The 25195-nt window shown below is 38.1% G+C and overlaps 1 protein-coding gene across 4 annotated transcripts in view; it reads right to left on the bottom strand.

Moving 5' to 3' along the window:
* The window catches only part of CORO1C (coronin 1C), a 68446-nt gene that overhangs the window by 26382 nt on the left and 16869 nt on the right, over positions 1-25195 (bottom strand). For 3 of the 4 annotated variants that reach the window (XM_015597320.2, XM_006922163.1, XM_015597319.2), the window contains one exon: positions 19614-19813. In XM_015597320.2, coding sequence (XP_015452806.1) covers positions 19614-19808 — 195 coding nt within the window. In that variant the 5' untranslated portion in view covers positions 19809-19813. Of the gene's footprint in view, positions 1-19613; positions 19814-20770; positions 20963-25195 lie in introns of those variants that run through there. The other variant, XM_006922164.3, reaches the window with a different exon arrangement.

Genomic DNA, 25195 nt, shown 5'->3' with positions numbered 1-25195 from the left:
TTAAGAAGGTTAATGTCAATTCATGTTGAGGTTCTACATGCTCTAACAGCAGGTAAACAAAAAGAAATCACTGCAATGCAACACAACCCATTTGTTGTTGTTGTTGCTCTCCTGTTATAGCAAGCCATCACAGCACTGGGGCAGGCTTCTTGGCAATTTTCCAAGACCAATAAATTCTATGATTTCTCCACTTTGACTTGGCTGTGGAAATCTCCAGAGAAGCAGTATGCTAAAGTGCAAAGACCACAGCCACCAGAGTCAGACAGATGGTTCAAACACAGACTATGCTTCTTAAACAGCATGGCAAGTCACATAATCTCTCTGAGCTTCAGCTTATCATCCGTAAAATGAATAACAAAAATTCCTACGTCCCAGGATGACTGTAAGGATTAAATGAGAGAATGTTTTTTAGGTAAATTATAACTCAGTACTATAATCATCTGTACAAGGGATGTAAATATTCTAATTACAGTACCTAGAATATAGTAAATACTAAATAAAAACCACTATGATTTATTATTAGTTCTCCTAGCATAATATATTTACTCCACCATTAAGAATTACAAATATATGTCAGTTGTTAACTTTTATGGGCCAATGTGCCGAGTGTTGGCAATACAGAACTAAACAGGGCAATCTTGTCCTGGCTGAGCGTGGAGTCCAGTGAGAGGACAGAAGACATTAATTTAAACTACCGATTACGGTGTAGCATGAGATCTGCTCCACCAAGACAGGTACAGGGGTGGCAGGAACACAGAAGGGCATTCAATCAGGCTTGTAGGGGTCACAGTCTTTGGAAAGGTTTTCTTTGAGACATGAAGATGGCCCTGTCTACAGGGCCTGAGTTTTTCACATGCTCCACCCCCATCCTTTCTCTGGCAAAACTAATTAATCCAGTTTAGCTCTCCTGAACTGCATCATCAAAAAAGGAATTCATAAAAGAAAATACCAATGAACGAAGATAATATTATACAGAATCCAGGTGCTATAGGAGAAGCCACATGGGTCATCTACAAGGAGCAAAGCACCAGTGGTTGAGAACCAGACTGTCTGGGCTAGAGTTGTGGCTCTGTTATTTTCTAGCTCTAGGGTCCTGGCGAAATTACTTCTTCTCTCAAACTCTGCTCATCTGTGAAATGAGAATATTATAGTTCATTCTTTAAGAACTGATGTGAGGATTAACTGAGACAATCAAGGTAAAGTACTTGGTACTATCCCAGCACCTGAAGTGCTCAATATATGTTACCCCCAAATTTAACAGCTGTAGGAACCCACTCTATCCCATTCCTGATCATATCTTTATTTAAAGAAGGAACTGCTAAATACTTAAGCCAGTTTTACCTAATTCCCTTATTGCATCCCCTCAAAAACCATGTGAGTACTCCATGCCTGGAGCTAGTATTCCAGGGACTGTTCTACTGCTCAAGCTGCTGGTGGTGGGCTAACATTTGTCCATTTTATAATATTACTATTAAATTATATACTAATGTATAATATTATATAAAATTATGTATTGTTATTATTTAAACTATAGATATAATTACTCTTTAGAATGTGTGGTATTTCGCAATGTAAAACATTCTGAGACAGGAAGGCCAGGATGAGGTCTGACATACATTTAAATAGCCATTCCAGAAGAGAATAAAGAGAACAGACGAGAGGCAAAAACAAGAGATAATGGCTGAGAATTTTCCAATCAAAGGCATAAGTCTTCAGATTCAAGAGGTACAAGTCCCAAGTAGAATAAGTAAAAATAAATCTACATCTATTCATACCCTAATGCAATTTGGAACATGTAAAACAAAAATAAAGTCTCAAAAGCAGCCATAGAGAAAAGGCAGATTACCTACTGAGAGAGTAAGTAGACTAACCATGGGCAGGCTTCACAAAAGCAATTACAGAAACAAAGACATATCTTAGAAATGCTAAGAAAAACCACCACCCATGCATTCTATATCCAGATAAACTATCATTGAAAAATGACTACAAACAAAAACAAAAGACATTTTAAACAAAAAGAGACAGAGAATTTACCATTTATAGACTCTTATTCAAAGATTAAGTTCTTAGACTTATCTCAAAGAATTTTAAAATTAATTTCAAAGAATTAAGTTCAAGGACTTATTTCAGATGATGGAAGTAAACTGGAATAACTGGGTTACCAAAACAACAGTGAGAAAAATAACTGGCAAATGTGGTAAATGTAAACAGACAATTTATATAACAGTAGTAATAATGACTAATTGGAGTACAGACTAAAATATCGGACAATAATAATACGTAAGATATAAAAAGATATGATCAGAGTTCAAAGGTTCCAGAGCCTTTCTCTAAAGAAAGGCTGAAAAATTGGCTAGTTTTAGAGTTTAAGTAATGTAAGTATGTTAAAATTAAGGGTAAACACTAAAGGAAAAGAGATTTTTAAATTCACATATAAGTGGACCCGTGCAGTTCAAACCTGTGTTATTCAAGGCTCAAACTCTATTTTCAGTCTGTAGTTGGGAATGCTAGTATGCAGAGGGCTGATTTTTTTACTGCAAGGGAGGTCAGGGCCCCTAATCCCTGAGTTGTTCAAGGGTCAACTATATATAATTTTCAAAAAGTATGTGGAGTGGGAGGGAAGTTGAAATAAAAAAAAAAAAAAAAGCCTCATTCAATAAAACTGAAAGAGGAAATTTTTAAAAGGCCAAAAAAAGCATGAAAACCATAAAGCACAAAATAAGATGGTAGGGATAAAACCAACTATAAATCACAAATTGTGGTAAATACGAATGGTTTAAATTTACTAGCTAAAAGACAGGGTGTCTCAGATTAGATTAAAACCAGCTACAAGACACATTTTAAAAATAATAACACCAAAGGCAACTAAAGGAGAGGATATAAAAATATCCTATATCTAGGTAGCTATACTAGAACAAACAAACTTTAAGATGAAATGCATTATTAAAGATTACTGTCACTACATTTTAACATTTAAAGAAACAATTCATGGGGAAGCTACAGTCACTATGAACTTTAACTCATCTAACTAAATAGGTTTGGACATAAGAAATATCCAAACCTGTAGAGAATATTTATAAGAGTTTATCTGAGCCAAACTGACAACATGCTGGGAAACAAGATCTCGAATGCTCTGGAGAATGGCAGTTTTGCAGTTCTTTTTATATATCTGGAATTAAGGAAGCAACATAAGAAAGATTACATGAATCTGGGACAAAGTAAGGCAGGGAGATCTTTATGACTGTATTACAGAATAGTTAACAAGATTATGTACTCCCCTGGGGGTGGTTTATGCTCTGAAGAGGCATTTCAGAGGTGTATTAACCTAGATGCGCAAAAATAATAGGGCTTGCGTAAGGCAAAGATATCTTTTTACTAGGGAAGTTACAAGCTTGAGGCGTTAACTACCCACCATGGCCTGCCCAGTAAGGAATTTATGATCAGATCACCCTGAGGTTACTTTTGGTTAGATCAAAGAGCCCCTTTTCCATCCACAAGAACAAAGAGAAGAAAATGACAAAGCTACAATCTTAAAGAGATTTTAATAAATATTTAAGAGATCAAGCAGACAGACAAAAATTAGAATACAGAAGACTTTAACAAAAATTAACAAGTTTGATCTAATGAATACACACAACCGAATAGCCAACATTTAAAATACACATTTTTTTCAAGCAAACATTAAACATTTTTTAATGACCAATTAGGACAACACAAAGCAAATCTCAAAAAATACCAAGGAATCAGTATCCCATAGAGAAGGGTTCCACCCCACCACCACTCAGGGCTAGGGACCAGTACTGGTCAGTGGCCTCTTAGGAACCACATCACACAGCAGGAGGTGAGAGGTGGGCTAGGGAGCAAAGCTTCATCTGTATTTGCAGCTGCTCCCTAGCACCAGCATTGCAGCCTCAGCTCCACCTCACATCATCAGGCATTAGATTCTCATAGGAGCACTGGTCCCTGGAGACCGCTGCTGTAGAGCTTTTCTGAGTAATACAATTAAAACTAGAAAAACATAAACGAAAACTCTCTAATGTATATAAATATTTTTTTAATTTACTAAATAATTCACAGGGAATCATAATAGCCAATAGGAAAATGTTCTAACTGACCAATAAATACATGGCTGTGATACTGTGCTTTGTAAGATATTCAGCCTTCACCCATAGTTCCTGATTCACAGCTCTCAAAACCCTTGAAATTCCCTAACTGTGCAGAGTGATAAAAAGTGTTTTTGCTATGTTAATGAGGTGACTTTTTGGACCACACTCAAGAGCAGGAGCTGATTGCCAGGAGAACCAACCATGTGATTAGAGGTTTGGAACTTTCAATCCTGCCCCCAAATCTCTGGGTAGGGGAGAGGAACTGGAGTGCCAATGGCCAATGACTGAGTCCATCAGGACTATGTAGTGAAGCCTCCAAAAACCCAAAGACAGTGAGTTGGTCTCTTGTTGGAAAACACTTCCACATGTCCCCAGGCCAGGCCCCAAGCTCCACAAGGGCAGAAACCCTTTTGTTCGGGACCTCATCCTATGTATCTCTTCATCTGGCCGTTGATTCGTATCCTTTAAAATCTTTTGTAATAAATCAGTAATCTACTACGTAAAAGGGTTTTCCTGAGTTCCGTGAGCCATTCTAGCAAATCAATCGAATCTAAGGAGGAGGCCCAAATGGAACATCCAAATTGTGAGTCAGAAGCACAGGTAACCTGGGCTTGTGATCGGCATCTAAAGTATGTGTTGGTGGAGGGAGGGCAGTCTTGTAGGACTGACTGAACTCTTACCCTGTGGAATCTGGTGCTATCTGGGCAGACAGTGTCAGAATTGAGTTGAATTCTTGGACACTGTGGTGTCTGAGAATTGTTTATTGGTGTAGAGAAGCCTACACACACATCAGAATTGGGCCTGGGAATCCTTTTCAATGACGTGTCAAAATCTGTGGCATATAGGTAAACCAGATCTTAGGGAAAATTTTGTAGCCTTAAATGCAAATGAGAGAAAACTGAAAATGTTAGTTAACCATCTAACCTGAGAAGCTAGAAAATACACAGAGTACACCTGAAGAATATAAAATTTTAAGATAAGAAATTAATGAGAAAGCAATAAGTAATAAACTAAATTGGACAAATTAGGAAGAGAGAAGGCATAAATACCAGAAAAAAGGGACATAATCAAATATGGTAGAAATTAACATAACATGAAAATACTAGGAATGACATTTGATAATAAATGTGAAAATACCAGATAAAATAAGTAATCTCCTAGGGAAAAAAATCTAATTTATCAAAACTTTTTTAATAAACAGAAAACCTGAATAGACCTATTACCATAAAAGAACCAATAGTGTAACTCCACATATATCTCCCCCCCCATAAATCAATCACTAGACCTAGATGGTTTTAAGGGTGAACTTTACCAAACATTCAAAGAAGAGATTATCTCAAATGTTCCAAGAGAATAGAAAAAGGAGGAGCACCACTAAACTCCTTATGTAAGGAATGTACCACTTTGATATAAAAGATGGAGTAAGAGAAACTTAAGCCTATAAGACTCATAAATATTGATGCAAATTCCCTTCATAAGAAAAAAAAAGTAAAACAAATTCAGGATGAGTTGTTCTCAAAAAACATAAGCAAAGTGAAAAGACAAAGCTGCACCCTGAGAGAAGATATATATGCAACATATAGATCTGACAAAGTCAACAAAGGACGTAGCAGAATGATGGGCAAATGATATCGGCAGGGAATTTACAGGGAAGGAAACCTGAAAAACCAATGGATGAAAAGATACTTAATCTCACTCTACTCAGGGAACTGCAAATCAAAACAATAAGGCAACATTTTACGCCTATTGAAATTGGCAACAATTTAGAAGTCTAAATAGAAGTGCTGACAAGGATGTCAAGAAAGAGGAACTCATAAAAACTTTTCATAGGAGAGATTATCCTGCTACAAATTGAGAGCAATCTCCAAACAGCTGAAGGTGAAGATGCCCACCCCTCAAGAGTCCCACTTCTAGGTGGTCTGTGAGAGAAAAGCCCCATATTTTACACAAGAAGGGTATTAACGGCAGCACTGCTGGGAATAGTGAAAAAAGCAGAAGCAATTGAACTGTCCTTTGGTATGGGAATAAATATCACATAAAGGCTTAACACAAAATAACAGTCGATGTTATAGATACATATAAATTAAAATGCAAAAATATGATCCAACTTTGAGGAAATGATTACCTCTGGGGATGGGGGAGCAGAAAAGAAGGGGAATGGTATTTTAGCTACAATCTGTTATGCTTTACTGTTATTCAAAAAACAGAGATAGGAAACAAACATGGCAAAATATTAACATCTGTTTAATCTTGTGGGTGAGTACACGAGTGTCCTATTTTATTTTTTGATTTGTTTCCTATTTAAAAAAATGATTAATATAAAGTTGAAAAACATGCCAATGTACTGTTACTAACTTTACATTAAAAAAAATCTTTACTCTCAAGGAAAAAAAATTTTCTATCTGCATTGTTTTATTTTATCCCAGGGTCTTTGCATTCTCTCCTCAGCAAACTACATCTGGCATCTTTGATGGCAAAGTACAGTCACTGAACTCTGAACTTCCAAGGATACCAAATTATTATTTTTTCAGTCTGGGCTAAGGAGAGCTTTTGCTCAGACATAAGGCAATTTTGAGGGGAATCTGAAAGTACTAATACTAGATGTTCTTAATTAGACATGGAGAAGCTTACTAAATGACTTTTTTTTTTTTTTTTAAGGTTAAAATTAAGCAACCCTGGCTAAAAGTTAATAGCTATTCACCAGTATTCTTCAGTCAAGTAAAATATTTGAGAATAGTAATAAAATATTTCTGTCATTTCCAACTCAGCCCTGACAAGTCTATAGCATAAAAGCACTAAAGAGTCCAATGTTTTCATAGGAATTTGAATGTCACTTAAAGGGCAACTGCCATGTATTTCCTTCCACTCTATCAAAAATAATAACAGCAACTAACACTTTTAGAGTGCTTATCTTAGCACTCTAAACTGTTTGAAAACCTTTATATCCTCATTCTCACAAGTACCCTTATGATATAAGAACTTTATTATCCTTGTTTTCTAAATAAAGAAACTGAGGTACAAGAGAAAGTAAAGAAGCATATCTAAAATATCACTAACCATCCATATTAGATTTCTATAGGGAAGAAAATTTTTACTCTGCCATGGGGTTGGAGAAAAGGCACAAAAGTAATGCTGAACTTATTGGCAGCTGGTCATCAGAAACAGAGTTAATAAAAAATGATATACTGCAAACAGCTGCTTTCTCTGGTTGTGATAATCCTAACAACAAATAAAACAGAGAAAGCAGCATCATATCTCAGCACAACAAAAAGGGAATTGACTAAATGTCTGATAGTGATAAAGGAACAAAAAGGAGAAGAAAGTTTAAGAAAATTTGCATTTTAAATGTACATTGATCATTTTACATACAAGATGTTCATAACACACAGTCAAGTATCAGCTATCTTGCTTTCATGGGCTTATACCTCCCCATCTCTTTCTTATCCATAACATAATTGAATCAAAAGAAAAGCACCTCATAGTTCACCAAATGAGTGTATATATTATTATTAAAAGGGCAGAGCTGGGCAATTATAAACTACTGAGAGCTCAAGTACATGGAAACTGAAGGAAACTATAAAATAATAGCCTTATATGGTAAAGTTGAGGACACATCATTTCTGAAAGACATTTTGTACTAGGATCTAATGAGAATGCATTTCTCATTCATACCCATGACACATCCAGTGAATAAATCAAGGAATCCATGTCTAATTCGCTAGACTGAGGGACCATTCAGAAAGACAATCACTGAAGTCATGTTGACAACGCAGCTTACTTACCTGCACCTCTCAGCGGCAAATGTAAATGAATGCTGAGGCTGGAAGGAAGATGTACAAGAATTTAATGCCAGCTTTTAAGTATCTTTTTTTGACTAAATGGTGATTTATTTTAAAAACTACCCATCAATTTTCCAAGGCTTATATAGAGAATAATTTCATTTACTAAGAAATCAGTCTACTGTTTCATTAGGGCTGCGTCACCTTTGCATCATCTAGAATATTATAACTCTTCTAGCATGGAACTGAAAGTTGAGCTCAGAATAATCAGTCAGCCATTTAGATTCTCCACTCTTTAAATTTTATTTATTCATTACTTACTAGTCCCAATCACATGCTATAGGAGAGCTTTGTACCTCTCTAGCTAAAACTCCAAGTGGTAGGAATTACCAGCAAGTCAACTCAAGTGGTGAAAATGACCGACACCAAGGTCTTCAAAGGCTCTGGCCCAGAGCCCAGTTCAAAATTTGTGAGACAGTGGTGAAATAGGTCAGGGCGCTAGCTTACAGACTTTATCTAAAACATCCAGTGCCCCACTGGGAGCCAAGCAACATGAGCCCCAGGGAAAATTCAACCTCCAAAGTGTGTGTACAGTTGGCACAACGGTGAGGTGTGACAGCACAATTTCCATGTGGCTGGCCAGAGCTGACACTGATGGCTTTGACATGTTCTAGCCAGCAACCCTCACGGTGGCAGAAAATCTCCTAGACACCAGCACTATCATTTGCTTTGGGTTGGGGGAAAGTCCTCAAACATTTCAAAGTAGTGAAAAGACTCAGCAGAGCTCCTGGAGACTGCTATTTCAACTAAACCCACAGAGTTAGGCAACACATTTCCAATAGGCATTGGGGTGGAGGGTGGGGTGAAAATCAAAATTTCAGCATCGGTAAATACATAACTTTAACTGCTCTAAGAAATAACGCTCATAATTTTAAATAACTGCAAAATCATTCCTCTTACATACAAAATTCAATGTTAATGGTCATGAAATGACATTTCTAGTTGTAAGAATTATTTGCCATCAATTTCAATGGAAAACCACCATTGCTTCCATTTACATGTAACAGTGTGTCTTAATTCTCACACCTCATTTCAAAAAAGAATCCATACTTAAGAGGTACACTCATCCTATATGCAATCAAAACATTCTAAATATACACTAACAAACAGGTACAGAAATCTCACAAATCTCCTTTTAAAGCAGCTAATGTATCCGCAGGCATTTTTACGCACCAAACTCTCAAAATTCAACACTGGGATGCTTCTAATACGACCTATGCATTATATAAAAGATCATTCAGAATGATTACTTCTTAATGTAAGAGTGATCCCTCACATGATAATTGTTTTCAATCTACACGGTAGCTTGCTCAGTATGAGGTTGGTGCTAACCAAACTGGGGCGAAGGAGGATCACTGTAATAATTACTGGTTCCTTGTTACATGTTGTAAAAGCCACATAACACTACCCAGCAGGCTTACTCTTTCTTATAACTAACATGTTTCCATAAAGCTAATAAACTAGCATGGTAATAAAAAGTGACACACGTTAATCAGTCAAATCGAATATTCCCATTTAAGATGCTCAAGATATTCCACAAACCATTTCTTTCTACTTTACATTCTGGAGTTCCATCATATATTTCCAAGCCTTTCCCTTGCTGGGTTCTGACTGCTTTCTTCACTGTGTCCCTTATCTAGTCCAGCACAGGCAGCTTCCCAGTACTTTTCCAACTTCTAATCTACAATCATCTTATCATCTAGCCATTTTATAATCCATTATTATAATCTGGGCTTATTACTCAGACTGGTTACACCACCCTCTGATGTTAAAGGCCTAAACAGCGCACGTCCCATCCTGACTCAAGAAACAAGCAAAGTATAAAGATTTCCCAAACTGTTCATTCTACTTTATATTCATAAAGGTTTTCATTTTAGGAAAAAATGTTAATCAAAATCACTTTATGTGTCCAAATTTCAAAAACTTTATCATACTGTCTCTAAATTAAAAGATCTTTCAAAGGTATTGATAATAACTCATTACTGGCCTTGGTGTAATACAGTGAGAAGTCTTAAACTCTCAACAAGGAGAATGGTTAAGTCAAACATGTGCTCGGAAGCAAAGGAAAAGTTTCCAGCCCAGGCATAAGGGCTCCATTCACACTGTACAGAATTCAAAGGAGTCAAAAAAGGATGTCTATTGAAGTGGGTTTTCCTTTTTTTCCAACTTCCTTTTACTTCTAACAGTATTATTTATGTGGATACGTGTTCCGTTGAAATCTCTTAAGGCTCTGTTGCCCCACAGGGAGAAGCTACAGCGATTGTAGTCCTGGGACAGAGGAGGAGGAAGAATGGCCCTGATAATGAGACAGGGACTTTCTGCAGCAGACTAGGAAGATTAATGCACAAAATATATGACTTGTTGACAGGCTGGTCACCAAAAGTGACAGCTCATGACCCAGGAATAAAACATTCTGAGGTTTTACTTTAAGGAAACCAGAAACATCAACCTTGAAGGTAAGAGGAGGTGCTCCTAGAATGAAACATACAGATCTGGTTACACAGCTCTGTAAGGTAAGCTAAGTACTAAAGCTGCCAGGGAGTGGCAGTGTGGTTCTGCAGAGACCTCACCTCACTGTGAGTGAAAAATAAGAGCCTTTATGAACACAATGAAAATACCAAGCAAATCATTTGCCATCACGGGTCCTCTTTACAAATGGCTTCTGTAGTGAAGAGACCCTTTTAAAAGCCCATTAAGAACCTGAGGGAAGTTCCTCTAAAACTATGGATATTTTATTATCAAAAAGCAAAAAAGGGGAAGAGTTTAACATCATATTCAACCACACCCAAATATGCAATAGCAACCAAGAAGCTATATTTCCTAACTTCCTGACTTAACGAAAAAATTTATGAAGTGAAAACCTCATCACTGCAGACAAGTTAATTCCATATACTCTCTCGTCTGAGAACAAACAAAACTCATGGACCTAAGATGAGGCACAACCAAGTCAAAATAAAACTGCTTGGAAACAAAAGCTGAAAAGCAAAAGAACTATTGATATAAGTGCAAATACAGGAAATTAAAACAAAGCATTCAATGTCAAATGTGAAAGGATAGTAACTGGTTGCCTCACCCTGCCCCCTGCACTCTGAGCAAACGGCACTGGAGATTTTCTTCCTGGGACCCTCTGTGAATGATGAAGAGCTCGGGGTCTACCCCTTCCAATCCCCATGGTTTACCGACATGCCTCAGAACAAAAGCCCTCTCTCCTTGAAGTGGGGATGAAAAACAGGAAAAAAATCACAATTATTTCAGGTAAATGGTTGGGCTCCATGGCTGAGGTAGTTCACATCTTGCAGCAGTTATAAACAAGCAGGGCTGGAGTAGAGACCCAATTCAGAAGCCTGTATCATTTACTCATGACTTAAAGCTCAGCCAGAAAGAAATCCAAGTCGCCTCTCCTCTGAGGGACCCAACACGTGCTCCATCATTTGCCCTCCCAGCTCAGCCTTCCCTGGACTCAACTCAGGTCCCAACTCTAACTAGCACAGATAGTCAATTTGGTAGGAACAGAAAATTTGCTACCTATGGTTATAAGGTAGCTCCTGGACAAACAGAAACTGCAAAAATTTGCCCATTAGAACTTGAGTCTATTTCAGAGTAGTCTGTATTCGGGAACCTTTTCTTTGCTGCTTTCCCAGACCTGGACTATGATGTTTATATGCTCGGGGCTTCTGCCCTCAGCATGGTCTCATGCTCCAGAAAATCAGGAAAGAGTTAAAGGTTCTTTGCACTTGACTCAGTGGCTTCCCTTCACCACACACTCCCGGATCCCACCATTCTCTGAGCCACCCATGCAGCCAATCAAAGCAAAGGAAGGAAATTATCCTGGCCAGCTGACAGCCCCAGAGCTCTGATGGCCATATATGGTAAAAACCACTGTCAGAGCCCTGTCAAGCCTGCAGGCCGGCTGCTGTGGACATATCAGTGAACTGCAGCAGTTGGGGAGCCAGCCAAGGAAATGCACAAAAGACAGGCTGCCTGCTCATCTCCAGGGGAGGAGGGAGAGGAGGGGAGGGTGGAAGCCTGTCATCTGCCAGGGCACACTCTGAGTCACAGCCACTCACTGTAATCAAAAATAGCCCCAGGGTACATTGTGAGGTTCCTTCTGCCAGGACTTTGTGCTCCATTGTTAACTGGGGTTGAGTAGGGTGTCCCTCCTCCCCTCCCTCCACAGCAAGACTATGGAAAACAGAGTCACAGGGAGAAAATGAAAAGGCCCTTCTGTGGCACTTCATGTGGTAATGAGGCCCTCGTGTGGCTGGCAGCTCGTGACATAATTTGAAAGTCATTGTTCTGCACCTGGCGCCCACCCCGTGTATCTTCCACTCACTGCCCCCCGCCACCCCCCAAACACACACACACACACACACACCCTTGCCTCCTAGCCCTTCACGGTCCATACAGTTGACAATTTAAGGTGCTCAGGGCATCAGACAGCATCTATATCAAGAGGCAGTGAATGGGCATTCTAGGACACCTCAGGACACTGGTACTGAATAAAATTGCCTGCCCGTAACACCAAAGCCATATCATGTGCCAAGTGTCCACATCTGTACAAAGGGCTACTGGCATTGCTACCCTGTCCAAATAGAGCGCCACTATTTGTGGGAATGGAAAATGCCTGTCGGCAGTGTACAGTAAGGGGGGGAATGCAGCCAATGCAAATCCAGCAGGTGTTGGTTAAAAGCACCATCGGGAGACTGCCATTCCTTTTGAACAAGTCCATGAAAGAGGGCCCTTATCAGCACGGCGCCTGGCACTTAAAGGAAGCTCTCAAAAACGTGAACTGCTGCAATTTCATCATTATCGCAACTGCCGAACAAGGCATGGTACACACCAAGTACTTTCCAAACCTTAAGACAATCTCTGAGCTGACAAGCCAGTGTTTTTGTTATTAAGCCTTCTAATCCCAGAAAAAAAAGAATGCAAAGGATTAAGTGTCGATTAGATTGCAGTTTCTATAACAAAAAAAAAAAAATTTTTTTCACACTCAGTGCAGGGAAAATGTTAATCAAAAATATACACGCACAAATTAAATAAAGACTCGGAAACCTAGGATCTACTCCATAAAAGATCCACAGTTCTGGAGACTCAATCTGAGTTTCAATTTCTGCAACTGTAGAACAGAGGTATGGACAGCAGTCCTACCATGTGCAAAAACTGAGACACTGTTTAAGTAAGGGACCTCCCAAGCAAATTTGGATGTCATTTTAGAGTCTTGTTTTTAAGAATATGACATGAACTCACTGCTTATTCCTGAAGATGATACAGAGGAAACATACTATGTCGTTCCAGTTGTAGCAATAATCCAAAAATGTAAAACAGTGCTTATTCTAGTTCTTCTGCATATAATGGTCACAGAAAACACCAATTCTGCACTATTTACAATGGAAGATAAGATGAAAAAAAGGAGTCAAGAAATGTGATTTTTTATCAAAAAGCTACCCCTTAGGTCCCCTTAATCCCCCCTCTAATCAAATATCCCATTTTTCCAATACCAGAAAAATCCATCTAAATTCCCAGAGACCCAGGAATCTGAAGGAGGAATGTAGCTCCCACCCCATTCTTCGCCCTCTTGGAACAGTGCACCTCTTCTAACTCATCAGTTTAGTGAACTGGCTGGGCTCCTCTTCTGTTTCATGCCATCTTCCTTGCCTTCTGAGCCTCAACTGGCACTCATCTCTCATGGCTGTGTCAAAGTACTTTATGCACACAAAAAGCTCCCCATTGGAGTGATCAAGGTCAACTGTTATCAAAGCTTGGTAAGAGCAAGAACCCAACACAGGTCACGGCACAAAGCAGGTGCTCAAATGTCTAAAAACTGGGTATGTGAATAAATGAATAAATGAATAAATGAATGAATGAGATGTTTTTTAGAGTACAGTTTTGATTTCACTAATGCTTAAATAATATTTAGCTCTTTATATATGCACTGTGATATTACTGATGATACTTTTTAAAAATAATCTTTTCATGTAATTAGTTCGTTTAAAACATTTTGGAAAAAGTACAGGTAATTATAAAGAAAATAAAAATTACCATTAGTCCCACCATCAATGTTAACATTCTAGATTGCTCTCAAAAATCAATAATGTAATTTGAAGTAACACATAAAATAGCGACTATGATCTTACAACATATTTTTTTAGGTTATATGACAGTATCATGGAACATAAGTATCATCAAGTCTTGCCATACAACATAACTTTCTCTTGCTACTATACAGAATCCCTCAATTATTCATTTAAGATTTATTTAAGAATGTTATGTCTCTAAATGTATTTTTTTTAATTAAGTTTATTGGAATAACATTAGTTAATACAATTATATAATTTTCAGGTGTACATCATAATTTGACATCTGTATATTCTATTGTGTGTTTACCACCTAAAGTCCAGTTTCCTTCAGCTTCTAAATGTATTTATGTATCTACATAGATTTTTTTTTTAAGGAGCAGTAGAAAGTGCTTAAAACCACCAGATGGTCTTTTAGGTCACTGTTAAGTACTCATTTATTTATCTATTGTGTGACTTAAGATTATGAATCAAGCACTACATTCTACAAATACATGTATTAGTTATCAATTGCTGCTTAACCCTAAAATTTAGCTACTTAAAACAATACATTTTTATTATCTCACACAGTTTCTGAGGGTTAGGAGTGCAAAAGCAGCTTATCTGAGTGGTTCTGGCTCCAGATTCTCATGAGTCCAGACGGCAGGCAGGGCTGCAGGATCCACTTTCAAGATGACTGATCACTCACATGTTTGTTTAGTGGTTGACGCTGGCTATTGAAAGTGGTCCTATGGACCTCGCCACTGAGCTGCTTGTGCGTCCTCCTAACATGGTGGCTCCAAAAGAGATAAAAGCCAATATGCTTTTATGACCTAGCCTCAAAGTCACACTCCAACAACTGTACCATATCCTAGTGGTTACAGAGTCAGCTCTACTTAATGTGGGAGGGAACCACACAACGGCAAGACCACAAGGAGATAAGAAATACTGGAGGCCATCTTGGAGGTTGCTACCACAACAGAGTAAAGCCAGATTTTGGAGAATCTATTATCAACAGCTACCATTCAAACAGCCATTCAGTTTGCATCCTCCATCCAAGTGAATGTCAGGAGATCAAGAGCATACAATTTTAACCGCCATCTCCTTATGTTAAGTGATAAAAAAAATTATTATAATACAATGTAATAGTGTAGCCTATGGTACTTGTGGCATGGACAAGCATCTAAGAGAACCCAAAGAATGATTCCCACTGTCTCAGCAAATTACAAGTAACATGTGAGTTGGATATTGAACACTTACACAAGACACTGAGAATACTCACTGAAATGAATCAAGATTTCTTCCTCAATAAATATGATAGAAAAACTATCTCAAGCAGCCCTTGTCAACCCAAGTTCTGTGAGAGAATAAGTCCTAATGCCCTAAGCAGCTATTGTATGTAATGAATTAATTTTTCTCTTTTACATCTAGAAGGCATAGCGCCTAACAACAAACATTGGTGTGTTTAAATATGCCACATGGTTCATTACAGGGATGGGAATGTCTCAGTCCCACATCACGAGTGTGGCTAATTCACACAGGAGAGGCTTGTTCATGCCCACGTGGTAGAGTGCACAGGGGCTGAGACAAGGCAGCTTAGGCAGTTGTGAAGTAAAAAAAAAATCTCTATAGCCGAAACCACAAAGCCAACTTCTGTTCAGCAAGACTGCTATTATTCATCCTCTGAAAGACCAAAGAATAAGAAAATGTACTAAGCCACACCTTGAAAAGTCATGATAGATGGCATGCCACAGCTTGATGGAAGCATTGCAAAAGAGATTCTGAATCATGTGTGCTAATCTAAATCACCCTACCTCAGGGTTGAGTACATTCCATATTCCTCTAGCAGTGACCTCTTAAAATCCCACTTTCTCTAATAAAACCCTCTTAACAAAAACCTTATAAACCATACAGTTAAACATATATGCATTCCCTAAGTCTGCCTCTTGGCTGTGTATCTGTCCCTACTACTCTCTCCATTTTTTTAAGTCCCAGACAACAGAGACCGTGATATTCCCAGAATCTAACCACAAGCCTCATGAGCTGCAATAATAAGTCCTATTTACTGCTAACACTAACTAGTTTTGAAGAGAAATTCATGGAAGGCCATGTTTTTAAATGGGAGCCTTTCTGAAAGTGTCACAATACATCTTAAGATTAATACATGCATATTTAAAATTAATATGTACAGAGAGCCCCCAAAGCATCACCAAAACCAACCTGCCTGTTTATAATCTAAAAAGAAAAAAAATAATAATAAAAGGTGAGGAAACATCACCAACAGTCTCTGAGATAGTTATTAAAAACCATACCCATCTCCTAAAGTTCATGTTTAGAGTGATCCCAGACTGCTATCAACACATACTGAAGCCCAATATACACCTAGAGCATCATTTCTTGCAATACTGATTTCAAGCATCACTTCATATTATATGTGGAAATTTGGTTTTTCTTCACTTTTAAACAAAAGTAGCACCTTGTTATAAAACTATTTTAAAGTTGAAAATACTGACGTTCAGGACAGAGCTTTATATTAGGATTAATGGTTCCCCACAATATTTCTTCTTCAAGGATGCATTTCTAAAGAGAAGACAAACACCTCAGTACCAGCAATCTGGGGGAGACTGAGAAACTGATCACAATTAAAACTAGATGCAAGTGTTCCTGGAGGGTGTTGGCACCCAAGAGAGACTCTGTTTATAGACGATTAAACCAAATGATTACATTTAAACACTCAAAGAACAGTGATTCTGTATTGTATTAACATCTATAAAAATGTAAAACTTATGATCCTTATTCAAATATTATTATATCAAAATTATAAGGTAGATAGATATCAAGAGGGCAATCAGCCCCATAAAGCAGACAGAAATGTACATTTCCTGACAATGTGGAACATAGTTCTATTTTCTAACAGCTACTGATGTCCAGTTTAGGTAATAACTAGTCAAAGGACAGGGTCTTAGGAAGAAAAGAAAGGGGAGTGTCACCTGACACTTCAGGCTTGTGGGCTAGACGCTGCCACCACGATCCAGACTTTAAGAGCTCCCCAGGCACAGAACTGTCTACAGGGCCACAAGACCACTCTTCTTTGCTGGGCTCAGCCTTGACCTTGGCGGAAAAGCAGCCACAAATAAAAAGGCATCTACTTTCCAAAGTTGTGCATTGGCACTAAGGAGGGAAAAATAATGGAAGTGTTTCTTTGATGAATTTTGGTACCAAACCATCTGTATTAGAAATCACTTTATAATTGAGAATCACAGGCCATGAGAGGCACTTCTAAGATGATCTAAAATTTCCAAGGCAGAAAATCACTTTTATATATAGCCCCTCATGTCACATATAGAGAAAAAGAAGAGAAGGACAGAGTGACATATCCATGATCCACTATAAGTCAGTGACTAAGCCAGGACTGAACCCCAGGCTTCTGGATTCCTAGACCTGTGTTTTTTCCTCTACACCACACTGACCTTAAGGGCTAACTACATATACTTTAATACATAAAAATCCAACATCGTATATGTAAACCCATAGATTATAAAAGTTAATAACCCCAAGTACTGACCTCATTTCTGACGGCTATCACTAGGCTTAATTTACACCAATGTCACCTTCTCCAAAACAAATTAATATTTAAAGAGCCACACAGACCAAATTATAGTCTCAGAAAGACCCTTTAGGCTCCTCCAAAAATCAACACTGCATCTAAACATGATTATTTTTAAAACAATTTATTCTATCCTAATTCCTATATGGTTGATTAAAGAAAAAAAATACTAACATCTATTTATTAAGTGTAGGCCACTTAATGCAAGTGAAAACCAAATCTTAACACCTAGTTAGCTTAACAACTATATGCAGGTCTCCCTTAAATGGCATAAATGATACTCGAAATTTCCCATGGTCTGTAAAAGCAAAGATGGACTCACAAAGCTTTTTGGGGATGTGCAACTGTCTGAACTCAGGGGAAGATTACCCATTTAAAAGTTTATTTCAGGCTTCCTAACTGGTTTGTTCCATTTCTTTGAAGTAAAAAAAAAAAAAGTCTTAAATTTATCCCTCAGTCTATATAAAGACAGAAAACTCTTAACTCAGAAACAGATCATAATGCTCCAGTGCCTTTCTTTGGTTGACAAACAGAAATGACTTCTCAGCCGGCTGCCATAAAACCCACCACTAAAAAGTCAAGTTTCCAACTGCTCCTTGTTCTTGGTGAACTAATTAAGTAAAAAGTTGTGGAGATCAAATGCAACAGGCATTACATTTAAACTCCCAGTCTAAAATCAGGTTTAAGTACAGTTATAATAGTGTAATGTATTATTTGCCATTAAACAGCAATTTTCTCCAGAGAGATAAAAGTATCCAAGTAGGAAATTAAATTTCAATTTAATGAAAAGATTCTCCTATAAATATGAGCAACAACCTTGCCCATATGAAGGTACATTTGAAAACACATATCAAATTTGTTCTCCAAAGGCATCCATCTCTTATTTCTGAAGTGAGATGGCCCTATTGAATATCACATCGATCCAGTCACCAAAGTAAAAATCAGACGTTAAAGTAAAATAAGTTAGCCATGAGCATCTGAGAGAAAGAAAAGTACAAGAGAATTGAAGTTTTCTCAAGGAAAAATCACCAAAAATGTAATGGGGAACAATACTTTGACAGAAGTCACTTTATGGTAACCACTTTCAGAATGACGTGGTCCATGATGATGAGATGTACCCCTGATATGCATGGCTCAGACTCGTGGAGACCCAATATTCTCGGTACAGTGGAAACAGCTATAATGTGACCCAACACCTGTGTCCTCACGGGCACTAAGCCCTTATCATTAGAGCTCAGGACTCAACAAACTTATTTTCCTCCTAAAAACTGGAAAATGACTCTTTCCAGACTCTCTCTCTCTCTCTCTCTTCACAGCAGCCCCTCCCTTCAAATATTTGTGATGCTGGGATTTCCTGTTGAAGCAAGTACAGCTTTTCATCTACAATATTCAAGAATAGTCAGAAAATCACAAATCTCCTATCTTTCACCCCATATTGAAGAAGGTTCTCAGACTGAGAAAGACAGGAGAAGGGAGGAGTAGGAAGCCCACTGAAATGGAAGGTCACATGAAACCATTTTCAGCAAAGATTCTTTATTTCTACCGCTTAATTAACACTGTTTAGATGCTATGCTGAAACTTACTATTGCCTAGATTTTAAATCTGTATTGTTTGGGGACATTTTCTTGAGCTCTCATCCCATTTACCATTCAATAAACCAAAACTCTCAGTCCTCATTTAAAAATGTGTCTTTAAAATTGCATTTTGGAAAAATTTTTTGGAAAAGTGGATGATTATTAAGCAAATCATAAAATTCCTGTGCCTTCCCATGCTCACAGCATCATTATAATAATCTTTTTCATCCACAGAGGGCACACCCAGAACGGTTCACCATTCTGTTTAATGATTCTCCATTAGAGAAAAACTGTTATGGTTAGGAACATGTACAGAATGTAACCTCAATTACAACAGAGTCTAATGGTCTCGGCAATCACACAAGTAGTGAACTGTCTGTCTATAAACAGAGATAACCAGAGGGTGTTTAACAGAAAGTCAAATTACTTACCTTGTGCAAAGGGAGCACAAGAAAGGCTCCTCCCCCACTTGCTTCTATGATTATGGCAACAAATCTGGGATTGACAGCGCAAAAGGAACTATCCCAGGTCACTCGAGAAACCCGAATATCATCATAACACTGGTCATTTTTCACCGCTTGTCCAAATACGTGCCGAAACTTGCTCTGCCGTACCACTCGCCTCATCGTGTCTGTAGAGGAGCAAAAATTATGTTAAAATCATGCACCTAACTGAAAGCTTTGACTTTTACAAATGAAAAGCTCCAAGTAGAAAAAAACAGAATAGTATGGCATTTTGTCTGCTCTACTAAAAAAGTAGCCAAATGGCAAATCCAAATTTCCTTTAGCAGCACACACCCAGAGAAAGCTGAAAAAATGCGTCAGGGAAAAAATTACAAAGAAATGAAAAATTCCTAATTCAAGATCCAGAAACTGCTCATAAGTTTTAATTTCAGGAGAAAGATCAAGGCAAAGAATGAAGGAAAATTAGCTTTCAGGATTGAGTGAGAACTGAAAGATAATTAACTCCAATCTTTCCTTCTTGGAGATAAGAAGACTCCAAAGTTCTGCAGTAGATTTGAAGCTCAAGAAACGCCCCCCCCACCCCAAAAAACAGTTGATACTGTGGCTTTTTCCTCAGTATACTAAGGTAATTTTTCAGTTTTAAACATTTTCCCCAGACATCAGCTCTCTGCTGTCTGAGAACTATGCCTGCTCACAGGTATTTCCACAAGACGATGTGTAGTAGAGAATTCAAGACATATAAGCAACCACCCTTGACTTCAAGAGCCTTCCAACACGGGCATAATTATCAGAGCAACTAAGAATCAAACTCCTGGTGCTGAGTGCTACCAAGAGCCTAAGGCAGCCAATAGGGTAAAAGCCAGGTATAGGAAAAGAGCAGCAAGGATCTAAATGGAAAGCAATGTGATAAAAGTGATGTTTAGGATGACAAGAAGTCTGACAGTAGCATACTAGACATATTAGACAGGAAGAAGCTAAAAACAAGGGCTAATTGCTGTGACAGTAAACCAGTCTTGGAAAGGCCTGGAATGATCGTGGCAGTAGCAACTGGACAGAGGAAATGAAAACCTCAGGGAGGGGAAATGAAACCAGGATGGGTTTTCACGTCAGAGTTGATCATTTACCTGGGGGATGGGAAGTGACACTGAGCTGGTATTCCTGTGCTTCCTCATGGGTTATTGCAGATTCCAATTCCACTAAGTTGTCCTATAGATCCGTGTACTGAAAGCTTCCTGTTTTAGGATCACCAGGCCCCTACATAGACTGCACTCAGTGTAATTTTTGTACCTGCTAATGCTGGACACTGTTCATATTGACTAGAATAGAAGGGGCCAAGAGAAAACATAAATGGAAATGGTACATGGTCAAATATTGACAACTCAGTTGAAAACCAGTCTTCCCGATCCCCATGGACAGAGAAGGGCGAACACCTGCCCACTTGTGCCGAATGGGACACATGGTGGGCTGTTGCTAATTCCTTCCCTCTAATTTCCTTCCTCATGGCTCTGGGCCCACTGCTCAATGCAGAGAGAATTTATTTTTGCCAGAGCCTCTTTCTATCCTTCCAAGGAATGTACAAAAGTGGCCTCTCTCCCAGCCTGGGGCATGTGGCTGGGCTGAGGCAACAGACCCTTGGCAGGCAGTTGAGTACCCATGTTCCTCAACCCAGCTGTTGCCAAGGCTTTTCCAGCTACCAGGACTATACATATAGAGTACTTAGTACAGGAGATGGCAAATGATTTGCTACCACTTGGCCAGGGCTCTTCATTTGTGAAACATTATGAATAATTCTCAAGTACAAGTAGATAAGACAGCTTCCATGAAGTGGTGAAAACCACAAGAAAAGCACATCCAGACAAAAGCCGATGTATAGCCAGCTGGTCTCAGGATCCATTTCCTTATATAACCACCTGTATATCAAAAGCTCGAATTCCCACCAGTACCTTATATCAAGTGTTTCAAAAGTAAGTTAACACAGAAGAAGAAAGAATTGCACCATATGTCAGAGTGAATATCCTTCATAAAGTTTTTACAAATTCAGAACATGAAAATCCCAAAAGAAAATTACACAAAGGACACGAGAAAATAATTTACAAAAGAAATACAAATGGCATGTATCTCCATTCCTTCCTAAAATCCTAATTAAATGACAGTCAGAGAATAAAAGCAGATATAAACACCAAAGGACAAGAGAAAGGACACTAGAAAGGAGTCGGAAAGCAAACATGATAATAAAATCTTGGAATATGGAAAGCTATCTTGTACATGTAACTGACTGAAGTGTGAATGTTCTCCACTCAGCTCAGTGTCTCAGGAAGAGAGGCTCATAAAAGGATGCCAATGCCCAGTGGAAACTCCAGAGCACTCAGAAGAGAAATTGTGTCTCTAAAGACAGGTATGTGGAAGAGGGGACTGCAGAGAAAATTGACTGAAAGTCTAGATCAAAAACAGCTAAACACTCAGATCACCTCCTCCAAGCACTGCACAATTAGGGGACTGCCCTGTACCCTGCCCCAGCAGAAACCAGACTGCAAACCCTGGGCAAGATGACACCCAGCACAAGTGAGCACAGGTATAAACAGATGCCACAATGACAACCTGGTTCTGTATAGTGGAGTCTCTAACCCAGAGATTCCAGAACACTGGCTGCCAGGCTAGATACCACCAGCCCCAGCTGGCAGGAGATGAGACCTCACCATCCTCTATGAAGTCCACTATCCTACCAGCCCCTCCACCTACACACAGGCATCAGGTCAGCTTTTTGTGGGTCACTTTTCAATGTGAATGGACATTTTGTACATTGAAAAATAAAGACAATTTTTCCTTTTACTCAAATAGGCTAGATACCATCTAATCTCACCAGCAATATAAATATTAATATGTAAAGTTCTTCGAATGTGTTCATTGAAAGATATTACACAAATCTGTTGGCTGACTTACATACTAAAATACCTTTAAAAGTCATTGCTATTATTACACATAGTGACAACTTATTTTCATCCTAACTACATGGAGTCAGAATGCTGCACTGGTTCTTTTCCTACAGCCAAGGAGTAGAATGTTAGCTACACAGCAGAGAGAGTGAGAAAAGCTGGTCCTTCCACAGCACTGTGCTGACTGAGCCAGCCATGTCCAAGTGGAGCTTGAAAGGCAGTGTGAACTCATTCACATCCAAGGTCGAACTTGACCTGGGTTCAGTTGCCCCCATGTAGCACAGCTGCTTTTGGTGCCCACAATAGAGAAAAGCAGTTGAGAGCAAGGTCCAGAGTCAGAGAGCCTTGTGAGTGAGAAGTGCAGGTTTACCATGGTTCAGTAGAGCAAGTCAAAGAATCTCCTTAAGTGTCAGATCATTAAATGAGCACTTGGTGATAGGAGTGTAGCAGGAGAGTAATATATGAAAGTACCTTGTATGGTTAAAGACACATCTAATTACACATAAATGTCAGCTTTTGTTATCATCATAGAACTTGACATAAAATAATCCTGATTCGAATCCCAGCTCTGCCATTTATTAGCAACTTATTTAACTTTTCTGAGCCTCAGTTTCCTGGTTTCTAAAATGAAGTGAATGACACCTATAATAAAAATTAAAACAACATCTGACAAAGTCCACGTCCAGAAGGCTTTACTGCCAAAGTCTATCAAGCATTTAAAGAAAATCGATTCTTCACAAATTCTTCCAAAGAACAGAAAAGGAGAGAACACTTCCAAATTAATTTTATGAGCCCAGTGTTACTCTGATACCAAAATCAAAGACATGACAAGAAAACTAGACAAATAATCTTTTGACTAGAGATGCAGAAAACTGTCAACAAAATACTAGCAGACCAAATCTAGCAACATATGAAATGGCTTATACACCATGATCAAGTGGGACTTTTCCCAGGAATGCAAGGTTGGTTCAACATCTGAAAATCAATGCAACAAATCAATCGAATAAAAAACAAAAATCACACACAAAATGCATTTGACAAAATCCAACATTCTTTCACAATAAAAACACTCAACAAACTAGGAATAGAAAGAGACTTTCTCAAACTGATTAAAAACTAAATAAAACACCCACAGGTAACACAATATCCGACTGCAAAAGATGCTTTCTCCCTAAGATTAAGAGCCAGACAAGGTGTCTACTTTAGTCACTTCTATTTAGCAATGTATTACAGGTTCCTGACAGGGAAAATAGACAAGAAAAAATGAAAAAAAAAAGCATTCAGTTTAGAAAGGAAGAAGTAAAACCATCTCTGAATGCAGGTGACATTATCTTACACATAGAAAATCCTAAGAAAACCACTAAAAAACTATCAGAATTAATATATAAGTTTGGCAAGGTTGCAGATCAATATATAAGAATCAACTGTATTTCTGTGCACTCATAACAAATAATCTGAAAACAATTCCATTCACAGTATTATCAAAAAGAATAAAATACTTAGGAATAAACCTAACCAAGACGGTGAAAGACTTGTATACTGGCATACCTCATTTTATAGTGCTTCGCTTTATAATGCTTCACAGATTTTTTTGTTTTTTTGTTTTTTGGGTTTTTTTTTTTTTTTACAAATTGAAGGGAAGACCCTCCACCAGCAACAAGATCACTACTCGCTTTATTGTGGTGGTCTGGAAGTGAACCCGCAATATCTCTGAGGTATAACTGCACTAAAAACTATAAAACATTGCTGAAAGAAATTAAAGACACAAATGTAAAGACATAATTTGTGTTCGTAGATCAGAAGACTTAACATTAAGATGGCAATATTCCCCCAAACTGAGCTATAGATTCAATGCAATCCCTATCAGAATCCCAGCTGACTTCTTGGTGAAAATTAACAAACTCATTCAAAAATTCATATGGAATTGCAAGAGACCCAAAAGTTGCCAAAACAACTTTGAAAAAGGAGAACAAATTAAGAAGATTCATACTTCCTGATTACAAAACTTACTACAAAGCAATTGGAATCAAGACACATAGATCAATGGAACAGAATTGAAAGTCCAGAAATAAATTCATACAACATCTTTAGTCAAGTGATTTTCAACAAGGGCACCAAAACCATTCAATGGAGAAAGAACAGTCATTTCAATAAATGGTGCTGGGACCACTGGATAGCCACGTGCAAAATAAGGTTTTCCCTGACCTCACATCATATAAAATAATTAACTCAAAATGTACCAAAGACAATAGTTACATTATCAAGATTATCATTATTAAGAGCTAAGACTTTAAAACTCTTAGAAGTAAAAAAAAGAAAAATCTTCATGACTTTGGATCTAGCAAAGAATTCTTAGATAAGACACCAAAACTACAAGCAACAAAATAAACAGATAAATTGGACTTCATCAAAACTTAAAACTTTCATACTTCAAAGGATACCATCAAGAAGGTGAAAAGACAACCCACAGAACGGGAGAAAACTTTTGCAAATCCTATACCTAATAAGGCACCTGCATACATAAAGAACACATAAAGAATTCCTACAACTCAATAATAAAAAGACAGGTAATCCAATTTTAAAATAGGCAAAGAACTTGAATTTTTCCAAAGAAGA

Source organism: Pteropus alecto, unplaced genomic scaffold (genome assembly GCF_000325575.1).
Source record: "Pteropus alecto unplaced genomic scaffold, ASM32557v1 scaffold259, whole genome shotgun sequence".
Lineage (NCBI taxonomy): Eukaryota > Metazoa > Chordata > Mammalia > Chiroptera > Pteropodidae > Pteropus > Pteropus alecto.
Note: the sequence above shows the minus strand (reverse complement) of the source record. Positions and strands in the feature narration are given on the sequence as shown.